Raw genomic sequence first — 25,744 nt, 5'->3', positions numbered from 1 at the left:
TAAAACAGGCTTTGGCAGGGTGAGGGTTAAAACCCAACTCCAAACAGCTGCTTCTGCATTTTGCTAACAAGGATATGAAGATGGCAAGATGTTTGCCAGGAAAACAAAAGGCGGAGTTCAGGCGGACTGCTCAACCTTAACTTTAGAAACGTTCTGACTTGGGAGTGCTTGATTTCTCAGTCTTCACATTGAATCAATGCTAGTATTTTACATGGAAGATATTTTAGTCATTATATTCAAAAATGTTGTAAATATTTTCCCCTTATGTTCTCAATATTTTAAATGTAACAAACTTAAGAGATGGAAACCAAGCAAAATCTTGAACTTGAACACACGCAAGCTTTCAGGAAATTAATATCCTGATCCACAGCTCAAGCCCATCCCGGAATATTATAAATGTTGCATTAAGAAAAGGTTAGTCCATTTATATGGTTACCTCAAACAAGACACAACTAAGGCAAATTTGATCCCTACCTCTCCAATTCTGAGTTCCTATGTGTGGGTCTAACTAACTTTTCCTCTTAGTGTCCAGGACCCTCAATCATGGATCTGTATCAGAGAAAAGGGACCAAAATATCCCTCAGTATATTTTGTTTAGTGTGACTATATGAAAGATTAACCCTTTGCTGATGTGTTTATAGATATCACTGGCCAAATTCACCTCTGCTATAACGCCATTACAGTCTTAGATAATTTTAGCCTTTATGAAAAAAAAACTGTTCTTTTCCTAATGTGGGTTTTATTTTTAAGATGGGAAATGTTTTATATCAGGTGTGATTTACAGAAAGGTTTCTTTCCCATTAACTTTTGAAAGGCTACACTAAGTAAAAGAGATTAAACTTCCTCCAAATAACTTGTAATAGTGAAGAACAATATGAAAAAGGCTTACTTACCATGGTAGCAGAGGAGTCCTCTGGCTCATGAAGAATAATTGGAAGATTACTAGTAAAACCAATTTCCCCATTTGCAATGTCAGGAGTAATCCTCAGGGAAATATTTCGAATCTCACCTAGTCTAGGACTTATAGGTGGGATTGGAGGAATGATATTTACCAGCTCAACTCTTTCCATCTACAAAACAAAAACCAAAAAAAAAAAACCAGAAAACAAAAAACAAATTCTTTAATATCAAATGGCACAACTCTGCTGTTTCTAAGTGAGAAATATGTGGCAATATATTGTCATTTTGTATCTTTAGCAATATCCTTGCTATTTTTCTCTTATTCTTTCATTTGTGTTTTATGTTATGTGAACTGTAAGTCTCCTTCCTGTGGCACAAGGCTGAAAATACATGTCTTGAAGAGAAGGAGAGGGCTCCATCCGATATCTAGGTGTCTCAAGTCAAGCATTGTTCATGTTAAATACACTGGTCTGAACGTACTAGGGAGTAACAAAGTACTCAGTGGAGAGGGGTGGGAAGCAAGTCCACTCTCATAGATAAAGCCCCCATGGCTGGCCAAGGGGCACCAACTTCTGAAGAATTTTCCCTGCAAAGGAAGAGGTTCTAGTGGAGTAAAGCCATCACAGTGGCTCCTTTCCCAACATATTTTCTGAATATCGACATATGGGATGTGATATGAGGAAAGAGGTGTGGCTAAAACTCAGCTGTCCCCCAGCTGCTGTAACAGCCTCGTGGAGCTGGTGCAGGCTAAAGCAGCCTTTACTATATATCACTATGAAGGAAAGTCAGTTGTGACATTTGTTGAGCAAGAAAGAAAATTTACAGTGATGTGGTGGAGAGAGACATGAACAAAAATTCCTTTTCGGACACGAGATAGTAAACTTTCAGGGATCTATTTTTCAAAATCTTAAGCATTCAAACAGTGAACTCAACTGGACATTTGCATGTATAAACACACATACAGCTGCAGAAATTGTGCAGATAAATTAGTCATCCAATTAGGCTTGCATTTTTGTAGGCTGAAAGACATGAGTGCATTTTTGAAAAGCATGCCCTTATTGGCTTGTCTCTCTTTTATTTTCTCCATTGTCAATGCCCTTCATTAAATAAAACTTTCCTTGTGGAAATATCAAGGACTTCTCTAATGAGTGTTGCGGGAAATACTGACAGGAACTACTGTCAAACAGGCATGATCTTCTATCACTAAGCAAGTACAGAGGGCACTATATGTGACCCTTCTTAACTGATGTTATAAAGACTTGGAAGTATATGCTCCAACTTTAGGGTATCTAAGCAAACTGATGTAGAAACATCTTGAGCTGTGTCTTGAAAAATAAAAAGAGCCACCCTTCCTCCTAGAGTCTATGAATCTGTGAAATCATTGGAGCTGTACCAATTTACACCAGTAGAGATTTTTGGCCTGGAAATATATTTAAAAGTATTCTATTTATTGAGAAATATATAGCTAAAATATAAGTCACACTTTTCCTTTCCACATATTTGTATTCACTTATGTATTCATTTATAATGAGCAACAGGCAATGGAACTTCATTTTTTTGTATTTGCTTTTGAACATACAAAAATATCCAGTGGCACCCTACTTATGGATTAATTCAGAATTATAATCAAAACTTAGTTTATAAAACATTCCTCTCTTTTCCTATTATTTTAATCATGTCTATGCAGATTAATTAGTGAGACAACCAGAAGTGAATACCGTATTCCAGGGAAGGCTATGGCCATTACCTTGTAATATTTCATCATAACATTTTCTGTATTGTTCAGTTTTCCATAGGACATGATGCCATTTTGTTTTCCATTAGTGAGACAACCAGAAGTGAATACCGTATTCCAGGGAAGGCTATGGCCATTACCTTGTAATATTTCATCATAACATTTTCTGTATTGTTCAGTTTTCCATAGGACATGATGCCATTTTGTTTTCCATATTTCCCCTAATCCATCCAATCACATTTATTTTGTTTTTAAATTCCAACTTCCAAACCATGGAAAATTTCTCATTTAAAAAAAATATATCATTCAGATTTGTAATGAAAAGTCAGACGTGAAATTTCCCATGGAACAGATATTTAAAAAAAAATCAATTTGAGAACAAACTGGAATTTTTAAAAATTTGCAGCAGTGGCTCTCCATGTGGCTGGTTGCGAGCCTGAGAGCGCCAGCAGCTGGCCAAGAGGGCTAGGAAGGAGATGGGAAGCCCTGGCTCTCTGGCAACTAGCCAGGCAGGCTGCAGGGGAGCCAGGGAGGATGGGAATTCAGAGAAGCAAGCAGGTAGGCTGGCAGAAAACTAGGCAGGGTGCCTGTCCCCTAGTCTCTTTCAAAAATTTTGACATAAATGGACACATTTCTGCAGAACATTTCAATTCCATCAACTCAGCATCTTTTCAATGGAAAGCTGTTCCGCTGGGAATTTTCAACAAGCTGCAATTACCACTCTTGCAATCTCTATTGTATCAAGCTGTAATTAATACTATAAACTAATTCTGCACTCGAGCCTCTACTCCATCCTCATCAACATTTTTACAGGCATTTTTACCACTACCAATTACTTGTTCCAAAGATAAGAACTATAGTCAATATATGATTTTATAAAGAAAGTACCTCCCAACACTCTTCCTTTTTCCCACCAGTTGTCTCAAAAAATAGCCATTCACCAAATCCCATTTATTACTATCTTATTATTTTCCAGGAGTTATTGGGGGGAGGCATGGAGGAAGAACGAGTGAGTAGTAAAATATTTACTTTATTTTACATAGTAGCTGAGCTAGTGTTTAGTTGTCACGGCTGTTATCACTGGATGTCTTAAGCATCTGTGCTTGGCCTGACTGAATCACTCAAAGAATTATTCAATACTTTGGGATCCTTTGAATTTGAGAGAGCCCATTAGTCTTCCTTAACGTGCCAAAAGTTGTATCTCCGACTACAGTAGGTCATTTAATTGGGTATGTCACTGAAAAATTTTCAGCTCACTTCTCTGATTCTTCTAGCCATTCTTTAGCTACATTCAAGCTTCATTTCCTCCTCTTCTTCCCTCTCCCCATTCTTGAGTTACTCATCTATTGTGTACAGTACAAGCTCTGTAATCTTCTCATTCTAACCATGCTCTCTGAGCTTATAGCTCATTCACAACTTGAAGGGATTGTCTTCGTGACAAATAGTGCTGTTTTCCAAATGAGTTTTTAAATGAATTGTCCACTATAGGAGGCCCCTCTCGTTTTATTTATCTAAACACAAAGATCCTTCTGCTTCATAGAGATTGTACAGCACTCAAGTCTGGGATCTAAAGTTTGAAAAGCTGTGCAGTGTACGTAGGATCACTGACCATCAGGAATTCTACAATATCTATCCTGCACTACTTAGTTTGTTTGGTCTTTATATCCCACACTTTTACTGCATTTCAATACCTCTTAAAATCTCCTTTGTATTTAAGTGTGGTAGATTAATGCATTTCACATCTGCAGCAGATATAGCAGACAAAACTGTTCTAGGGCTCCAGGAGGGATATCAAAGTTTAAATTAAAAGAATGGCACATGGTCATCATAGCTATCAGCAGTGCAGCTAGTCAGAAATTGTCTCCCTTTCCGCAATGAAAATGTTGATGAAAATGCAAAAAAAAAATCTTTTTTATTGTGAAGTATTCATGGGAAATTTCAAATTTCTTGGCAAAAAAAAAAAAATCAAAAACTGAAAAAAATTGTCCAAAACCTAAAAAAAAATCAGCCCGAAACATTCATCTGAAAATCCAATAGAAACATGGCTGAAACCTACAACTTTTTTATTCAGAAATGCTGCTGTCCTGTCTCAAAGAAGTTGTAGTTTGGATGCCTCATACTCCAGTTCTCTTCTATGGCTCCCTGGCTGGACTACATCTCTCATGATGCACCACAGTCTCCCTTCTTGGTGAGCCATCGTGGTGCATCATGGGTAGTCTGGCTAAGGACCTTGGCCCACAGGAAACTGAGGCCATAAGGCATCCAAACTACAACTCCCATGAGTCACCATGTCAGCATTTCTAATCAAAAACATTCTGGCATTGCAGGTGAAATTTTTTGTTTTCAGATGTTCTGTCAAAAAATAATTTAGATGGAAAATTTTCAACCTGCTTTAATCAGCAATGAAAGAAGTTGCCTGCTTCCAGAAACAAAATTAGAAAGAAGAAAAAATAAAGGGCAGGAGACAACGTGGAAAGAAAACTGGAAGAAAACTACAAAGCTAAATTCACAAGCAAGTCCAATGTGGTGTATGTTTCATCAGCTTAGACTCTCTTCGATTCATACAGGCTTACTGACATTTAACTTACATTCCCTTACTTATACTCTTTGGATTTGGCTTGCTGAGTTTAGTTTAGTCTAAAGGAATGTGAATTGATGTTTGTCACATGCTAAGGGTATGGAAGAGAAGACTGTATCTTGAAAAGTAACAAAAGTAGACCACTCCCCCATTCCGGTGTGCTTTTACAACAGCTTTTCATACTGAGCAGTTTTGTCTCACTATATTAGTATAGTTACTATATGTTCCCCCTTTCTCTTTATTGTATCCCTCTGTCTTCTCTTGTTTTATGCTTATATTGTAAGCTCCTCAGGGCAAGGACTGTCTTTTTTGTTAGTTGTTCATACAGCACTTCGCAAAATTGGCTTTTGGTCCATGACTGAGGCCCCTATGCCCTACCTCAATACAAAGAGTAATTCTTATACCTTCTCCTGGCTCCTCGATAGATAAGTTATATCAACTTAGCCTTCCACACACTTCCCTAGAATAATCAGTATTCACACTCCAGTAAGTATGTGTATCTCCCACAACCTTACATTACATCAGCATGTCTGACTTTGGCTCACAGTATTGACTTAGGGCCTGATTGATGAGCTAAACTGGATCTCTTGCAAGAATGTAGACTAACAGCCAGACCTAAGGTCCACTGAAGTCAGTGGGAACCTTTCATTTGAATTCAATGGGCTTTAGCTCAGGCCCTAAATGCAAAAAATGAAAAAGAAGCAACAAATATCATTCTTGTAACACTGTCATGAAAATTTACCACCCCAGACACAAAACCTACTCAACTGTCCTTTTGTATAATGATGATAAAAAAACTTAAATATATTTTAGTCATCTCTTTAAAGTCTTATTGCCCTGGAGTGAAGGAAGAGCAGTAAATTTTGCAACAATTAATTTATTCTATGTTGCTGAATTCTACAGTTAATTCATTTATTATGTTATAATAGAAGGCTTACAGAAAAGACGTGTGCTAGTAAAATAATTATTTAAGAACAGAGTTTTACAAGATATATTTGTTGAAAAAACCTCTTCACACTAGAGAAAGGTTTCCAGCTACATACAGTATCAGTAATTCTCAGTGCATACAAAAGTAAGGAACTACTAGTTAACACTGTACCCTTGTTTTTTGAAAAGCGGTTGATACATATTTTAACACATGAAGTACCTGTATGAGGAAATGAGCACCATTTTGAAGAAATGCATCATTTCTTATTGGTAGATTTAAGATGTCCTGGCATTTCCCTTCTGGAAAGATGAGGATGCCTCTTCCTGAAACATTTAGGATGCCATCTTTTGATCGCTCTAGATCCACAGTTCCAGCAGGAATGTACAGGACAATATAAACCAACCTTATAACTCCAACTGTTCCTCTTTGCCTTGCAAAACTCAAGGACAAAAACCGTCCTGTTGGGTTGCTTTCAATTCTCTGGTTCTCCAAAGGGTAAAACTCCATTAGACCATAAATATCATCACTGTCCTGAATGTAGAACAAAAGCTCCAAGAACAGAAAAATATCCTTAGTATTCTATGTCACCATTAGCACACACCATACAGTATTATTCATTCTTCTACTGGTGGTTGCTCTGATTGTTACCATGGGATTTTCTGCACTCATTTTTCTGTGAATGTATAGTGTTCATGAAAGGGGCCTGAAGCCTCCTTTGTACAGAACATGTATAATGGTAGCTGTGTGAACTTACTCACAGTGCACTAGCAACATGTGTCAACTATGACTCAATGAGTTCACCTCTAGGGAACAAAGGATAGTTTAGTTCTAGTGCCCATTCTATACTTGGCCACTCTGTTAAAATTACCAAACAAGATAGCAATTAATTAAAATTGTGAGAATGGTTTGTGCCCCGTAGACAAGGTGCTTAGAGGCACCCATATAAGAGTTAAATGGTTGCATACCCCCTAGCCAGGGACTCTGTTTTTCCCTCCCTGGCCACAGGATGTAACTGCAAAATCATTGAATATACAGTGTCTTCCTGATCAGATCTCACAGAGATCCTTGAAATGTCCAGGCACCCATTGAATGGTATTGCTTTGTAAGGGATAGAGCCTAGAGGTGAAGGTAACTAAGAGAGAGGAAAACATCCCCCAGGCTGTTAACAGTTTGAATATTATGCCCATCTCCCTACGCTTCCTAAACAAAAATGTCATAGGATTACAGCCCAGAGTTGCAGTAAACTCCATGCCCCTATATGGGAGAAATGGGGCCTCAATACATATATGGCCACTTGGGGAACTCATTAACATTTGTTTTCTGTCCTCCGAGTGGCTTCACATAAGCCATCCACTGAGCACTTACAGAATGCCTCTTCTGCACCAGGCCTAATGTGCAAAATATTATTACAGCCATATGGAGCCATTTTACAATCGGGTAGGGTCTCTGGGGGCTACTGCAATACAAATAGATACAAATAATTTTGTTCCATGGTTTAAGTACAAATCCTTAGCCTTTCTAAATGATCAGCTTTATCTAAATTATAAAGTCTTTTCACTTCCCTGCCCCCTTCTCTGAAAGACAACATAAAATCAGACTTACCTCAGCAGGTTCACTCACTTCTGCACCCCCCTGTATTGTATCAGCTAGAATTCTAAGCAGATAGGGCTGTGCCTCTTCAGGGAAATCATCACTGATAATGTTCAGAGGAAGTGATGCCAACATCTGCCCTTGAGCAAAATGTAACACCCCTGAGGCAGGAGTGATGTCTGCAGTCACGGGTAAAGGATCACTGCTATTACGAGTTATAATCCAAGTAACTGAAACATTTCCATGTGTTCCACCATTTCTTGCAACTGTAATTCCTTCAAACCTATGGTTGTGAAGAAAAGTAAACATACACTGGCTTTTCCTAAACATGAGATGTTTTTCTTAGTTATCCATTCTCTGAATGCTGTAGGCTTACACACTATTTGTTCTCTTTCAAAGGGCTTGATTCGGATCTCTCTTAACTGGTTTATAGTAGTATAATTCCACTGACTTCAGTGGAATTAGTCTTGATTTAATTGGTTCACATGAGATCAGAGTACGACACTACAGTTTGGTCTGATTGATAGTTTGGAAAATGCCATCATAACTTAGATTCAGACTTTTCTTAAACACAAAGACTGTTTATTAATGAACCATATATAATATGGTGATGGTACAGGCTGAACTCCCTTTTTTAAATAAGAAAGATATTGAGAAACAAACATTTATAAAATATGAGCTTTAAATTTGTCTAGTGAAACCTATTAGTCTGATTTACTCAAATGTAAGTAATATTCATCTCTTCTAGCCTTATTTTTTATCAGTTTACAAGTTATATCAGATTACAACTATTAGATATGAATGATTAATTCATTCAAAATCATCACTGTGTCTTCAATATTGAAACATTAAACCACCACTATTTCTGGGTCTGGACATAATGTCTTGGTATCAATGAGGTATATTCAGTATTTATAAAGTTATGCTTCTTGCTATTAAATTAACTAACTTTGAAAAAGTCCATTTTTATTCAAGAGGTATTTTAAATTAAGGTGACCATATGTTATTGTTTTTTAATTGAAGTTCTGTAAATTTAGCATGATAAGCAAATTAGTGAAATAAACTAATGTAGTTACAACACCTATACCTTTTCCTTATGAAGCTTCTTATCCCACAAAATGTTATATCCAGAGGTGAGTACACTTATGATCCAAGATGCCATGGTTTTTAGACACAAAATTATGTAAATTGTATCTTGTTCGCTCTGTTTCTAACAAAATCTGAATTCACTTAGACCAGTGGTTCTCAACCAGGGATATGCGTACACCTGGGGTACACAAAGGTCTTCCAGAGGGTACATCAACTTATCTAGATATTTGCCTAGTTTTACAACAGACTACATAAAAAGCACTAGCAAAGTCAGTAAAAACTAAAATTTCATACAAACAATGACTTGTTTATACTGCTCTATACACTATACACTGAAATGTAAGTACGATATTTATATTCCAATTGATTTATTTTATGTTTATATGGTAAAATGAGAAAGTAAGTAAATTTTCAGTAGTAGTGTGCCATGACACTTGTATTTTTATGTATGATTTTGTAATCAAGTAGTTTTTAAGTGGGGTGAAACTTGTGGGTAGTCAGGAAAGGTTGAGAGCCACTGACTTATAGCAGCTAAGAATGTAGGACTAGTTTAATGACTGTGTAATTAAAATGCGCTAGTCCTGAATCATTACTAAAAAATAAAAAAGTACCCCTTTCCAGAGAGGCTTTTTCCTGGGATTATTAATAATATGGTAGATAAATACATACTTCTTGCTATTTTGGGGTTAACACAGACCAATGGCAAGTAGTGAGTACTCTACAGAGCCAATGTCTATTTTCTAAACACAACTATTTCATCAATAGTAAACATTTGTACAAAAATTTAATCTTAATGTATAAAACCCTAAAAATCATGTTACTTCAATGTTAAAATTTGAAGAACTGCAAATTTAGAAATTCTGTATTGTGATATTATAACACTTAACAGTGGCTTCATTTTCCCCTTACCTAAGAAAACCACCCCTAAAGCAGCTGTTTCATAAATCCAAAAGATAACACTTTAGCTACATTTGGAAAATCTATAATACCTTGAAGTTTGGTCTTCATCAATGATAACCACCTGAGCAAACAATACACTGTTGATTGACAGTACTCCATAGGGTTTGTCATTAGGTTTAATGGTGACATGGACAATAGAAGGGCTTATTAAAACAGCATCTCCTTGCAGAGTGTCCTTAAGGAGCATAATCTGAAAGGTCTCCGCAATTTCTGGTATAGCATCATCGAAGATTTTAAATTTCATGTCAGATTCATGCACTTGAGATGGGAAAACAATAGTCACATTTGGTTGCAGATCTAGGAAGTCTAAATTAAGCTGTGCGTGTGCTGTTGAATTCCCGGTTATGATGATGTAACAGACGGAGACTTCATATTCATCAGATCCAATCAATTTTCCACTGTCATCCTTACCACGAACCACTTGAATTGTTAGCACATCAACCTCCTCAGGCACCATATAAGCACTCTGAGAGAATCGCACAGGGCTGTCATTTTTCTTAATAGTAATCTGAACAGTGTTTCTTGCAGTGTTGATTTCAGCCCCTCCTTCCACACTTCTCAGATGAACATTAAATATTTCATCATTTTCTGGTATCTGGAAAAATAATATTAGCAGCTAAGAATAACTCATGTTCTAAATATATGCAGAGCAGTCTGATGGTTGAAACTGCCTTTATTTATTCTTCAGCACAAGCAAATCAACAGATCATTCAATAGCACAAAGAGGGGAACATGCCTATAACTTAGTATACCTTGACTCAAAACACTTTCCCAAAATAGAAGATTTCCATTTTCCGGAACATATTGCTGTACTTTAGAAATATGAATAAAACACAGATATACTGAAACTAGAGATGGGTCTGAACCAAAACACTGGCTCTCACCACTTCAAGATTTTTAGGAGACTGAAATTTTGCATCATGGGACCATCGCTATCTGCTGCTTGGAGCATTTTACAAACTGCTTCTCTATGAAATAATCTCTGCTCTCAGTTATTCAGGTTTAAATCCTGAGTAACCCTACTGATTTCACCACTGGTTTACACAAGAGTGCCTGAGATATGGCCCTATGAGCACATCAAATGGACATGACCTGATTCAGTCTCTCACCATTCATGTAGGATTACATGAAAGAAACTGCACACATTCTGCTCTCAGATGGACCTATACAATTCCCAGTGAAGTCAATGGGAATGCACTCATGTAGGTGAGGAAAGAATTGGGTCCTGTATCTGTTCCTTGTTTCTGACACTCAAAATAAAGTAGTATTTACTTCTGAAAGAAATCCCAGTGCAAAATTAATTACAGTTATTGCTGATGGTAAATATTCAGTTATAAAGTGGACAAATCCTTTCAAAGCATTGTTACTGCCTTCAGCTCTTTAAAAAGGTTCTAATTCCCTACTGTCCAGTATTTCTTCTCTTTCATAAACATTTCCTAATTGGCCACCCTTGGATCCTTTTCTATGGGAATGAGCGTGCAGCTGTCTTTAAAGCCAGTGCCAATTTTACTCCGTGTTTGGCTTGTGGCACTAAGCCTTGCATAGTGTTGTTGACTGACACAGCCTTTTTCAGACCTGGAACCTGAAAGATCTAAGAGAACAGCTCTCCCATACTGAGGTACAACAGTTATTCTGTCTGACCAATACGGATATTAGTTTATTCACTTATGTTTCTTTTAGTCCACCCGTGATCATACTCTCCTGCAAAGCCAAAACCATTCTTTTAAAAGACAGTCAAAATATATAAGACTTTTTAACTACAAATGATGTTTCTGCAACTTGGAGCCGTTGGTCAGTTAATTGGATCATGACTGGCAGACAAAAGCATCAATCAAACTTCACCAAACAATTTGGCACAAAGTTTTCTCAGTCCTACTTGTCTATTATTTTCCCCAGACAAACTCTCATACCACTCAATAATAAAGAGGAATTTGTCAGCAGAATAACAAAGACATATTGAAGTGTAGTTCTACACTGAACAAATATTTTAAAAGTACCATTTTGGGGCCCCATGTCTGTGGTTTGTCATTGATATCCATATAAAAGATGCTGCTCAGTTTACAAATATGAAGATGTCTTTCCTAACTATCAGCCCTGCACATTCAGCTTAGGTTCTCATAATAAAATCGGGTTCTTTCCATCATCAGCATCATCATAAGTGAGTTTTCTGCAGGCCAAAATAAGCCCTCATTTACATTAGCAACACCATACCTTTCAGTCATAGAATTCTGAGAACACGTCTCTAAATAATCACATCTTCATTATCTCCACAAAGGATTACTACGCAAAACCCAACAGTTCCAAGCTGGTATTACAGACTACAGAAATATTGATTTTTACCTGGAATAGATGTTTCTGCATCTCAGACATACCAGTCTGGAAGAAACATTTCTGATACTATAAATATCATTAGAGTTGGTTGAAAATTGTAGAGTTTTTTAAAAAAAAATTCAAAACAACTTTTATTTCACAGGTTTCAAAAGTGAATGATTTCTTATTTGTTCACTTTTTGTAAATGTATTGAATATTAAGTTATTCAGTTTTTGTTTTCTCCCCATTTTATCTGCCTTTTTTCCAGTCCCTCATCTACACTTCTTCCTTTCATATTGTCTTATGGACTGATAAGGAGGACTCTTAGAAGTGAGCCTTTATGGGAACTAAAACAGAGTTACATAAGAAAAAGGAGAACCACATGCTCCTCGCTGTGTATCTGGTGAAGCTGACTCTGGACTGCTTACAACCCTTTCTTCCGAGCCTAACATCATTCTCCCTAACATGTGCTCTGCTCTGAAAGACACTGGACATACTCCTAACACCTTTTTTCATTTTTGCATTGAAAAAGGGGGAAAAAAGTAAGGAAAAAAAATGAGGAGAAAAACAAACCAGAAAATTTTTGATTTGGGATTTCCCTCAAAAAAAATTAAAATGTCAAACCAATGAAAAAAATGTGAACATACTTATTTAAAGAAAAGGCCATTTTGGGATGAAATCATTTTTAATTCAAAAAAATTGTGATCATCTCTAGTTATTATGTAGTGTTCATACTGTTTAGAAGGCTTTTGGGCCTTTTGATTTATTATTATGAGGAGGAGCTATCTATTTTCAAAGTGTTGCTCTATTCTTAAAAATGTCTGTGTAAAAACTGAATCATCTCTTTCAACAGATGTGCTCCTTATGCCCACTCAAAGTAATGTCATCTCATTCTAGTGACAAACATAAGATTTATTTGCTTTTCACACCTGTTAGCTATGTAGAGCCAACACAGCTAAGAGAGACTGCTGGATTCTATTCTGTCTTATGCATCATTAACTGAAGGCAATGAAATTGCACAGGCATCACTGAGGGTTTAACTATAAATAAGGGCTTAATAAGATCTGCTATACCTTCATAGCTGGTAATGTAAAATAAGGAAAGAGCCCATGTTGATTATCTAACTACAGGTTGAGTTTGAAAGAGAGCCAGTTAGGAAAAATATATTTTTATTTGGAAGAAGATTTGACAAATCATTGTAGGAAGGACAGTTTAATAATGGATAAGCATGATACTTTGAGATTTGGGTTCAATGCCTAGCTCAGTCATAGACTGCGTATGTGACCCTAGGCAAGTCACTTAACCTGCTCCATGCCTCAGTTTTTCATCTGTAAAATGGGGAAAATATTTTCCTTAAATATTTATTTTATTTGTATTTGTATTTCAGTAGTAGGTAGGAACCCCAATCATCGACTAGGACCCGATTGTGCTGCATGTTGTACAAACAGAACAAAAAGAGGGTCTCCACCTCAAAGAACTTACAATCTAAGTCTCACAGGAGTGTTGTGAAGTTAAATTCATTAAATGTGCAGATGCTACCGTGATGAGGTGCCAGACAAGTACATAGAATCAACAAATATGGACTCCTGCAAAGCTGATATTTATAAAGTCCCTTTTCTGAGCAGAACCACCTAAAGCCTTAGCTAAGCCAAGCAGTTTTGTGCATTTATTATTCAAAGCCACAGTGCACACAACTTCACCTTCTGCATATCAAAACTTCTAAAATGAATCCAACTTGTTCCTACCTGGTCATCGAACACTGTTAAATTATAAAACAGCACTGCTCTCCCAGGAGGAAAGGTAATATTGCCCTTAGCTGGGCTCAAGTCTTCTTCAGCTGGGTTTGGGACACCTTCTACCTGCAAAAAATTCATTTTTCTGATCAACAAATATACAAGACGTTTTCAAGGCTTAAGTAACTGCAGATAAACAGGAATACAAGTCTAATTTGGTTGCGTCAGTCTGATATTCAAAATAAGCTGTGTGGGATACACAAAGATTCACTGAATATTCAATAGTCTCCTACCTCACAACTCTAAATATTAGGTATAGCAGAGGAACATATAATATACCATAGCTGATACTTCAATAAGTACATGTACTATATGCTGTGTGACAATATCGACTGATTCTACAGAGGGCAACATTTGACACTATACATACACAAGTCTACAGTAAATTGCATAAAGAATCACATATTACACTGTACTTACATATTAAATATAGCATAGAAAATTACAACAGTTCTATTAGGTTCATACCCAAAGCCCTCTAAAGGCCATAGGACTCTTTCCTCTGATTTTAATGAGTGAGGGATCAAACTCTTCCTGAGTATTACGTCCAGTTTTGGGCTTCACATTTCAGGAAAAGATGTGGACAAATTGGAGAGAGTCCAGAGGAGAACAACAAAAATGATTAAAGGGCTAGAAAACCTTTAATCTAGAAAAAATTATTTGTTTAGTCTGGAGAAGAAAAGATTGAGGGAGAACATGATAACAGTTTTCAAATACATAAAAGTTTGTTAAAAGGAGGAGGGAGAAAAAATGTTCTCGTTAACCTCTGAGGCAATGGTCTTAAACTGCAGCAAGGGAGGTTTAGGTTGGACATTAGGAAAAATTTTCTAACTGTCAGAGTAGTTAAACATTGGAGTAAATTGCCTAGGGTGGTTGCGGAATCTCCATCATTGTCTAACCAGCTCTTAAAAACCTCCAATCACCTGTCAGGGATGTTCTAGCTAATACTTAGTCTTGCCTTGAATACTGGGGACTGGACCAGAAGACTTCTCAAGATCCCTTCCACTTCTAGGTTTCTATAATTACACTTTTCCATAGACAAGTGAAACTGAACCAGAGATTCACATGAAAGAAGTTTTACTATATATGAGATGCAGAAACTAAAGTATACAACTGAAACTTAGGTGAATAAGAAACATTAAATGAGAAAGTCAACATTTCAAATGTTGCTAGAATTGAATGTTATACAAAGTACAGTATGGCCTAAATAATCTTAAGTAACTAATGATTTTGCATGCCTCTCTTCTTGGGTACCAAGCTTGAGATATCTTAAGGGTGCCAAATTTTCAGAAAACCCTCAGCCAATATTTTAAAGTGCTCAAAAGTTAGGTCAAATGGTGAAGTTCTACTGTAACATTTATTTCTAAATATCACTTCAGAACTTTTTCTGACCCACCTCCAAGGAAACTTACCCTTTCTATTTAAAAAAAAACATTTATTAAACAATTTTAATTTCTTGCTGACTTATTTTCCACTGGTGCAAGTTAACATAACATTGTTTAACTTCCTAAGTTTTTTTTTTTTCAAACCTTATAACTGAAATACAAATATTGTATAATTATTTACCAAGTTTAAATATATAAATTATAAAGAATATCTACTGTTTTCTAGTGTCAACACCACAATTGTCCCTCAAATTATAACTGGTTTATCTAATTACAATGTTTTTCAGGTGGCAAGTAAAGCGCTCCTGTTTAACAAGATTTAGACATCAGCAATTAGTCCTCTGTGTACATTCATATATATATATAGCAGGACTATGATTCTAACCATCCAGTTCTAAGAAGGTATGCTGAGGTGTAAACATGTTTCAATAAACTTACCTCAAAAGTCACAGTCACAGTTCCATAGGTTCCCTTCTCCCTAATGAGAGTCAGAGGCACAAATTCATTTCTACCTCTGGGCTCATTCACTGTGATTAAGGCAGACTAATGGGGAAGAGAAGGGACAAGCAATAAGGTATTGATCAAATATCTTAACAGAGAGTGAAGAAAAAACTGTTACCACAGAAATACCAAACTCCCACAGACAAATTAATCCAATCTGTAAACTGGACCACTGATGGTATTACATTTCCTAGCAACCAATTAGTTCAACTAATAAAAAGCTTGAAAGACTTCAGATAAAAATATTAGCAGTGGTTACTTCAGTGCTTTTTTCTTTTTTCTCCCTTTTTGCCATAAACAAGTATGGCCACCATATATAAGCTATTTGGTTTAAATATACGGAGATATACCTATCTCATTAAACTGGAAGCAACCCCAAAAAGTCATTGAGTCCAGCCCCCTGCCTTCACTAGCAGGACCAAGTACTGATTTAGACCCAGATCTCTAAGCAGCCCCCTCAAGGGTTGAACTCACAACCCTGGGTTTAGCAAGCCAATGCTCAAACCACTGAGCTATCCCTCCTATTTATAGAAGTTTCTAAGCCAATTAAAAACAGATTTTCTTCCTTCTAAAATCATTTATTAGAAAGTTAGATATTTACATTGATTTTAAAATTACAGGACATAATTTATGTCATGATACTGATTTTCATAAGTAGTCCAATTATATTCTTTTACAAATAAGAGTTTTTAAATCTATTTCAGCTACAAAGATTTGTTCTGTCAATAAAGTTTAATTCATCTAGAAAACAAGTCTGGGCTATTTCTAAGGTTCTTGTGCTTTATTAGTAAAAGGCCTCCTTGTACAAGAGCCAGCCACATTCAAGGTGGAGAGCATAGGCATGGAACTGCCCACTACTAATGGACTGGAGAGCTAGCATGGCCATGGTCCAGCCCTCACCACCACACAAGCCAACAGAACTAGCTTAGCATTGCAGGGAGAACCACGCATTGCAAGTTTTAACAGGTGGTGGAGTACCTCTAGAACACTACTGTGAATTTTGGCTGATTCAGCTAGAATTCTTTAAGGGGCTTCAACTGCCATTCAGCCCCATCTTATCTCCACAATGCGGCATGTGACACACTGTCGAAGCACTGCAAAGGGCACTCCCAAGCACTGTATTCCAGAAGTATAGACCAATTTATAACATGTTGGTGCCCGTGTGGGATTCTGAGATGTAAGTATAAAAATACCTGATAACAGATTAGTAAGGAACACAATATTTTCAGATATCCACAACATCTCTGGGCCAAATTCACCAATGACATAAGTGAGTATATATCCACATAAGGCAACAGAGTAGCCCTCACCTTAATTTCACACCAGCAGTGAACTGTGCTCTCTAAAATGCACGTAGCAACATTACACGTCATGTTCTTGCTTTGAAGGAGACAGGGCCTTACACTGCACCCAGTGAAGTAAATGGGAGCTCTGTTACTGACTTCAATGGGAGTAAATGGTCCCAGAGTTAATACAGTATGTTACCAATTTGCACAAGAAGAACACTGTCTCATTTCACTTGCAAAGTGATGAAACCACTAAATAAAGTGAATTCAGCCATAGGTGCTAATCTACAGTTCTTTAAACTTTTGTACAGAGTTCCTGACTTGCTTAAAACCATCTTTCTCTGGGCTGCAAGTTCTATGTTGCACTTTTAGGAAGACTAGCACACAAGCTTGCCCAGTGTGAGGGCAGCCCAATGAAAGCATGTCTGATAGTGTACAGTAGCATTTCAGCCATATATATATACATATATATAACCATATTACAAAAATCTGTGAGTGGGTTCATTTCCAAAGTCACAAATGGGAGTTAGGTGCCCAATGGACACAGACTTCTAAGGAAATTAGGTGCATAAATGCCCTCTGGTGCCTTTGGAAAATCACCCCTTTACACTATTTAAAATATTTAGTGTATAGAACATAAAAACATACCATATTGAAAGAAATAATTCCAAAGGCATTGTCATTTGATAAGACTGTTACAGTGACAGACCTTGGTGACCCAAGCTTTATTCCTGCAGATGGTTTCTAAAATTAACAAGACATATGGTAAGTGAACCAGCGATGCAGATGGTTAAAAAAAATGTAGTTTTTCAGTAAGAATTTGTTTTTAAATGAATATGTTTTCATTCAAAGTGCCAGTATGTCTTTTTGTTGTTGTTGGAATTTTTTTATTTTTTGATTGGTTCATTGTATTTTTGTGTCTGGTTACAAGTTCCAGGCAAAAGGTATTCAAGTCAACAGAATGCACATAAATCATTCTTACTGCTTATGGAAAACACATTCTATAGAGTCTCAGTCTGGTTACACAAAAAAGTGCTCAAAAGAAACTTTGAAGACATTAATCATAGCCTGACAATCTATTAATGATACCATAGCAATAAGGAATTAGATATGAAGCATGCAGTCATGCTAGAAACTAAAGAGCTCTTTTTTAGCACTCTGTATAGGCTCAAATTTTGGAGCTAAGTTTTATATGAATCTATATGTCATGAGCAGATTGTTTACAGCAGTTTACCATATATGGGTAAACTCAGTTTATGACTTTTCTAGTATATTTCTGAGTTAAATACTGATAGGCTGAGGAAGGGGAAAAGGAAAGGGAAAGGAGGAGGAAACATGTATTTACATTTACTATCAATCATTCGTGCTAACTATTAAACACAGGGGTAAAATAAAGATTCACTTTTATTGCAGTGACTTTAAACTTTACCATGGACTGTTAACTTCAAAAAAAAAATAAAAGGGAGAAAACAAGCTTCTTCGTAGTTGCCTCAATCTAACATGGATTAGCAATATACACTGATTTACCTACATGCTCTTCAAGGTATATTTTCCAGGGAGATCTTTTTCTGAAGCAATGAGGATCATCCTGTTTCCCTACCACTTTTCACCCTCCCCCTTGAAGCAATGTTTTTCTGGGAAAGGAAGAAAGATTCTCTTCAGAACCTCACAGTTTTGCTTCTTAATGAACTGGAAACAATCCCTGTTAAAGTCGCCATAGCCGAAAATATTGGCTCTGCAGAAAATCTCAACACGGTAAACAAACTCATGTCTTGTGCATGGAACTGCTAAGAAGTAGCACAAGGATATCAGGTTGCCTGCTGTCCAAACTTTAAGCTTTAGACATGGGAAACCAAATTCACCACTGAAGTAAGCAAGTAAGCCGCAGCCACATATGCCAAAGTCTTCTTTCTAGTGAAACAGATAAACTAAAAACTAGCACTTACCTGTAATGTCAAGTAAAATGTGAACATCTCATCAGCCTCTGGAAGATCATCATCACAGACCGATATATACACAGTTCTGTTTGTTTCTGTATCAGGTATGTATGTTGCTGCGTATGTGTCAAAAAAGTCACCTGTGTTTTCCCCATAAATCTACAATAAATACACACATGAATATAACCTACTCCCCACTTTCTATAATTTTCTTCTGACTTTGCTTCATATATTACATATGATGTTTTCTATATATTACTCATCCCTCAATCTTCACTACCATCAGCCCAAGTGTTTCTGGACAGATGGCACAGGACAACAACATAGTAAGCAACTTCGTATACCCATGCCGAGAAACTAAGCATGTCACTTATTCACAGCTGGTCATGATTTCATCAGGGAGCCTTAATCCATTCCAGTTATGTGACTATCTTGCACATAGTGCACCACAGTGTCATATTTTAAATAGGAACACTATTTTTAAATACAATTTACAAGAACATGCACACCACACATTATTAGTATAACAAATACTAGTACAGATGCAACAGCCGAGTGCTCCGTATTGTGATGTGATGATCATGGGTCCAGAAGGAACCTTTTCTTCTCCCCATTCTCCACAGTAATGGAGATTATATGCATCACAGAGAATTCTGGCAGATGAAGTAGACCATACTCTAATAGTGGGTGCCGGAGAGTAACATCAATGCCTTCTGAATAGGGACTGCCTGTTGGTCATTCCATTTGTGTGGAATAATAATATATATTCAGTTATGGGAATTATTATACATTATTCATTTCAACACTCACTAGCTATGAATAAATAAAGATTTTAACATAACTTACTTTAAACATACATTTATTAAACTATTATGTTCTTGCTAAACTGCAATCAGTCAACACTGAGAAATACACACTGCCCAATTCTGCTCCCACCGAAGTCAATGTCAAAAATCTCCCATTGGCTCACTTGACAGCAGGACTGTCATTTGACAAATTACATACCTATTGCTTTGAACCATCAAAGCTATCCAGGCGAGGTGTGCAAGCGCACTGAAGTACTGAGCTGAGAAAGCCAACTGAACCAGTGCGGCTGCAATGCCTCAAGTTACCATCCAAACTAGCACTGAAAGTTTGAACTGAACAATGCAGATGGAGCTATTTGTAAGAGCTGATGGGGAACAGTGAAATTCAATTAGTGTTGAGAATGCTTGTGAGAAAGTTCAAGCATTTTGGTATGTGTACACAAAGACCAACATTATCGAACTGGGTTGCCTAAAGTTAGGTGCCTAAGTATGGACTTAGGTGCCTGACTTTTTGCAACAAACTTTGACTAGAAAATTCTGGAAAGAGTACTGCCTGAAGCAGTATTGAAAAGACCAAAAATCTCTACTGTGGACAGACCACACACATCTTCCTACAAGAGCAGTTCAAAATTTTCACTTTTCTGAAATTGCAGAAGATTTTGCTTATTTGAATTTGTTGGTTTTTAGCCAGCTTATAGAATGGTTTAACATTTTCAGAATTTAAAGAAAGTTTGAATTTTTTAATATTCACTTCTTACATTTATTGCACTATGCTGTTGCTTCATTATATTAAAGCTTAACCACAAAGATGCATGTATGCATATCATATAATCTATGCACATGCTAAATTAAGCCTATTGCCACTCTTGAAGTTTACTAACTTTCTTCAACTTTTTATTTAAAATGCAATAAAGTCAAACAATTAACTAGTACATTGTCAATATATAGGACTATGTTTTATTTTCTAATCTCTTAGTTTTCTGTTTTTTTTCAAAGCTGTTTTACACTTGTTCTAGCCAAGGAATTTATACCAAGGTATTGATGCAGTAGTGAATGAAAAATGTTTATCCATTTTAGCTGGAATCAGAGGGTTTTCACTCAAAGAAAACTATCTAATCTCTCAGATCATGGTGTCCTGACTTCTACACAGCAAGTGCCTCTCAGGATAGGTCTTCCTGTTTCCCTTCTGAATGGGCAAATCTCTTCTATATCTTCCCTTAAATGGCCTTTTATGAAATAATAAAGCCACATGCCTAATTAATGAAGTCACTAAAGAGGTACAGCTGTTCTCCCTCAGCCCAGAAAAACTGGAGAAGGACAAATTCTCTTCTCCCCACTCTTCGGGACTGGACTTTCAAGTACCAGCTAGATTCCAAATCAGATTGGCCTATAAACTCACAGAGCTCCACTAGGAGTAGTAGTTGGCTTTCTGAGTAGCTATCAGTAGCCTGAAAACATTTCTATTGGCACAGTCAATGGAAATTTCCTTGCTTGTAGCAACTGGGTATTTCTGACTCAAAACAGTTCCCTCAGTGAGCCCCAAAGGTACCTAGCTATACATCCCATTGCACTGACCCAGTTTAAAAAAAAAAGAAAAAAGAAAACATACCAGCAGCAATCAACATTTCATACAGATATCCAAATTTCATTTAAAAAGAGAACTGGCCTTTTCTTACCGATACAATTGCTGTGATGTTAGCTGGCTCTCCTGTCCTTTCAACAACAAGACGTATAACTGTTGTACTAGTTTCAAGAACTACAAATTCTGTTTGACCAGTAAACTTTACTTCTGTTTCTCCAGATGTGAAGCTGATGAATAATCCTAAAAGAAAGTTAACTAATAAACAAGCAGAGGGCATACCTACAAAAAAAAAATAAAAAAGTTTAAGAATAAAAGAAGTTGATGTTAGTATGTAGGAAACAATTTCTATGAATCACTGACTTACAGCCAACACGTCATATTCTACTCATTTCTTTTTTTAATTAAACTTGTTTTATTTTATTACAATTTGATGTATAATTGGATATTTTCTCCTTTCAGGGAGAAATATGATACAAACCCTAAGGACCATATTTTCAGTAAGATTCACATAATTACCAAATGCAGGGTTTTGTATTCACATCTGATCCACTCACCTAGAGCCAGAGTCTGACAAATTACTTGCATTCATTGGGCCCAATCCTGAAATCTCTATTAAATCTTCAAAATATCAGTTTTGCCTGAGTACAGATTGCAAAGAGCAAGCCCAAAACTCGGTGCAGGGCTGGGTCTACATTTTGTAGGTACAGATAATACTGCCTGCTAAAAACTGACTCCAAGTGTTTAAAATATATTCCACTTCCTATTGTATATTTTTTAATTCGCCTTCCAGATCTCTGGTACTCTAAGCTATTTAGTGTGTGTATATATATATGACCTCTATTTTTATTACTGTTTCTCTCAGTCTCTCTCCCAGATTCCTTTCAGATTTTTTTTTTATTACACTCAGTTGTGGCATCATGTTTTAATGAGACTGTGAACTCTTCAGGGTTGTGACTCTCCCTTACCATGTGGGTGTATACTTTTCTCTTAGGATAGACTCAGCTTGATTTGAGTCCCCTTACTCAGGGCCAAGTACAGTGGCAAGTTGAGTGTCCCTCAAGTGCCAGTGAATTCAATGGAAGTTGAGAGTTCTCAGCATTTCCCAGAGGTACAACACATGTTGCAGGAATGGTTCCCAATGGAGACAATTTTCTTTAGACAGAGTTCCTTCAGCTGATGAAAACAGTGTTATAAATTTACTTTTAGATCTCTCTCCACAAAGTACTAAAGATTTTCTTGTAAAATGGCAATTCACACATGTTCTAATAAATGAATGTTCTGGCAAGAACGGTCACTGGCACAGACAGTGCATTTTGAATGTTCGTGAAAAGTGAATGTGAAATTTTTAATCAGGATGTATTCAAAGAGTGCCTGTGATTCTAAAAACTATGCACATCCAATAAGGTAGAAGAAACATGTGATTGCCCTATTCTTGCAATGAACTCTGCACAGGCAGATCTCTGAAAAAATGAAGCTTCACACAGACTCAGGGCTCTGCCCATGCAGAACTTATTGCAGGATCAATGTGACTGGTGTCCAGTCAAAACAGGATGAATATTGCACTTTGTATATTCACAATGAACTATAAACAAGCTACAGGCCAAGAATAATTCAAATAAATCATGTATTGAATAATTTTGAACAATAAATAAACTCAAGAAAATTACAATCTCATCACAGAAAATTTACAAACGGGAAAAAAGACAATGTTGTTTGTTTAAATTATTAGTAATAAGTTATTCACTCAGTTCTACCAAACACCATTTTGGAAACAGCTGGGTAATGAAAACCCACAGGCAGACATTATCCAAAAGACAAAATCAGTGACGGAACAGTCATCATTCTGGTGAAACAAATGATTAATTTTACAACCCATTTGAAATGTTTCATTATTTCTGATAAGAATGTCATCCAATAAAATATTTTTTTGCTTGAGGAATTTCACTCCACCATAAACTGAATCTTAATTACCATGAGTACAATCCCACAAACCTTCTATCTGCAGAACTCCCACGGATTTAAAATGAGAGTTCCGCATATAAAAGGCTTTCAGGATCAGTTCCCCCAAGTTTCAATATTATCTACAATATGGACTGGCCAGTGACCCCAACTGCTCCACTCCACTCTTCCTCAACCTCTTTCAAGTATGTACACCACCATGTCTGCATGAAGGGAGCAGTGAATGAATTCCCCTCAAGCTTGAGGTCTACAATTGTTACAACCCTTGCATGGGGCATGCAACAAGAAGGGAGGTTCTTCATACACTCCCTCCTCTCTGCATACCTGTACAAGGGCCTGTCACAATCTGCCCTTATGAGGTAACTTTCCAAGCACAGGAAAAAGGTTTCAAGGAAAAAGAGCCACTTTAAAGAGACATGATAACACTCATTGAACAAACAACTCACAACTTACGGGATCCAGAGTTACAGCAATATGATTTCAAACTAAATTAAAACTTAAGTTTTGGAAGGGATATAATAATAAAGCCCTAACCAATGGGAATTAGGTTAAAACTTCCCCTATGGGCAGGTTACCCCATAACTGCCTAGTACAGGGTTTCTTGCATCTTTGCCTGTATTGAACACAGTCAGGGACAGAATGCTGGATTAGATAGACAACTGGTCAGATGAAGGAAGGCAATTCCTAAATTACAGTGACTCTGTAGGGTGACCCACATTAGTCACCTATTAATACCTATCAATTCAACTATGAAATGGTCTGATGCAAAAAAACAAAAACAAAATAATTGAGGACAAAAAGGACAGAGCAAAAAAATAAAGATTATGAATGAAAACCCAATCCTGCCATTTCAATTGGAATGGAAGGTTCTAGGCACCTCACAGGACTGAGACATAAGAAAGCTAACCTACAAGTGGTGTGTATTGGTCTCTACCCTAAATTGCTCTCCAGAGTATAAATGTTATTTTGAGTGCCTATATTACAGCTTGAATGTGAATAATCGCTGTAACCTTTGTAAACTTTGAGACAATTACATAGTCTGCAAATGCAGGCATCATCTATATGAAACTGAAGAGTTTGTTGACCTTTTCGCTTCAGCTGTTACCTTGTCATAGGCTTAGCAAGTAGCTTCCCACGGTGTGTGCTGCAAGTAAACAATACTGAAAATATGATCCTTAGGGGGCAAGGTTATCAAGTTTAGAATTACTTGAATTCTATTACCTCTACTAGGGGACATTCTAAAACTATAGGATTACTCCTGTGGAACAAGAGAGGTTTCGTAATCATGCCATCAATTATTCAGCAGGTGAAATTCTTCCTCATTAAATTATCTGAACTATGATTTACTATGTGCAACCAGCCAAAAATGACTTTTATCTCTGTGCATATTAAACCAACTTTAAAATATTACAGTTAGTAAAAGTAATGTAAATCAAGACTTGAAGAGTTCAGCTCATGGGAATCAAAATATTATCCAAGGAGCAGGTATAGCTCACAATATTTTACCTTATAAAATACTAGTCATGATTTATATACTGATTCCTCCGATCCTGCAAAGATTTACACATGTGCTGAAGTACACACACTGTGAGTGGTCCCATACTACTCATATTGTATCAAATTCAACAAGTATCTTGGCAGGATGGGGCCTAAATTATTTTTTTCTGAGACAAGAATTATACATCTTTTTTTACCTATTGTACCATATTAATATTGGTAATTTTATCTTTGACATTTCATATTTATATTGAAATTTACAGTAGTTTTTCCACAGTAAAAATACTAAACTTTTAGTATATAATACATTCCAACCTGCAATGCTGCTAAATTACTAATGTTTATTGGGTCCAACTCTGCCACCTCGAATCCTTTAATAGGAGTACTGCTTTTGAGAGGACTGAGTGAGAAGAAATTTCAAGACAAGATTAAAATCACATAAATATGTAACATGTTGCCACAACTGCTATTGAGTGTGAGGGGGAATATAACAAATCTTTAAGAAAAAAGGGTCTAAACAGCCTTTTTGACTCTGTAGCCTCGGAAGTCAAATAGAAACTCAATGGGCGAACAGCTGTGTAGGTCAATTTGGGCTGGATAGAGCCATAGCAAATAGAGATTTAGAGTGTCAATAGTAGCTTCAAATGATGTTAAACGCAATTCTGGATCCTAAAAATTAATGGGTTTATTCTAAGGGTTTATATAATCAAGAATATAAAAAACTAGCTCCCAAAAGAAAATAACAGACTTTTAAAGACAGTGAAGGATGCTGTAAATCCCAAAATTACACCCTTGTTAGACATTCAATTTAAAAATCAAAGAATTTTTAAACAAGTAATGCTACTTAGCAGGTAACATACAGGTTCTTGGCTAAATATAGCATTTTCTGGAGCACATTTATGTTTCTA

At 36.5% G+C, this 25,744-nt stretch overlaps 1 protein-coding gene across 1 annotated transcript in view; it reads right to left on the bottom strand.

The window, feature by feature from the left end:
• ADGRV1 (adhesion G protein-coupled receptor V1) overlaps window positions 1-25,744 on the bottom strand; it is a 447,886-nt gene that overhangs the window by 411,913 nt on the left and 10,229 nt on the right. The window contains exons 2-10 of the mRNA XM_050943853.1: window positions 21,475-21,659; window positions 19,002-19,151; window positions 17,704-17,799; window positions 15,707-15,811; window positions 13,836-13,949; window positions 9,810-10,375; window positions 7,744-8,014; window positions 6,361-6,690; window positions 894-1,070 (exon numbers count right to left, since the gene is read on the bottom strand). Coding sequence (XP_050799810.1) covers window positions 894-1,070; window positions 6,361-6,690; window positions 7,744-8,014; window positions 9,810-10,375; window positions 13,836-13,949; window positions 15,707-15,811; window positions 17,704-17,799; window positions 19,002-19,151; window positions 21,475-21,659 — 1,994 coding nt within the window. The remainder of the gene's footprint in view (window positions 1-893; window positions 1,071-6,360; window positions 6,691-7,743; window positions 8,015-9,809; window positions 10,376-13,835; window positions 13,950-15,706; window positions 15,812-17,703; window positions 17,800-19,001; window positions 19,152-21,474; window positions 21,660-25,744) is intronic.

This window comes from Gopherus flavomarginatus, chromosome 3 (genome assembly GCF_025201925.1).
Source record: "Gopherus flavomarginatus isolate rGopFla2 chromosome 3, rGopFla2.mat.asm, whole genome shotgun sequence".
Classification (NCBI taxonomy): Eukaryota; Metazoa; Chordata; order Testudines; family Testudinidae; genus Gopherus; species Gopherus flavomarginatus.
This window is presented reverse-complemented; position numbering and strand designations above follow the sequence as displayed.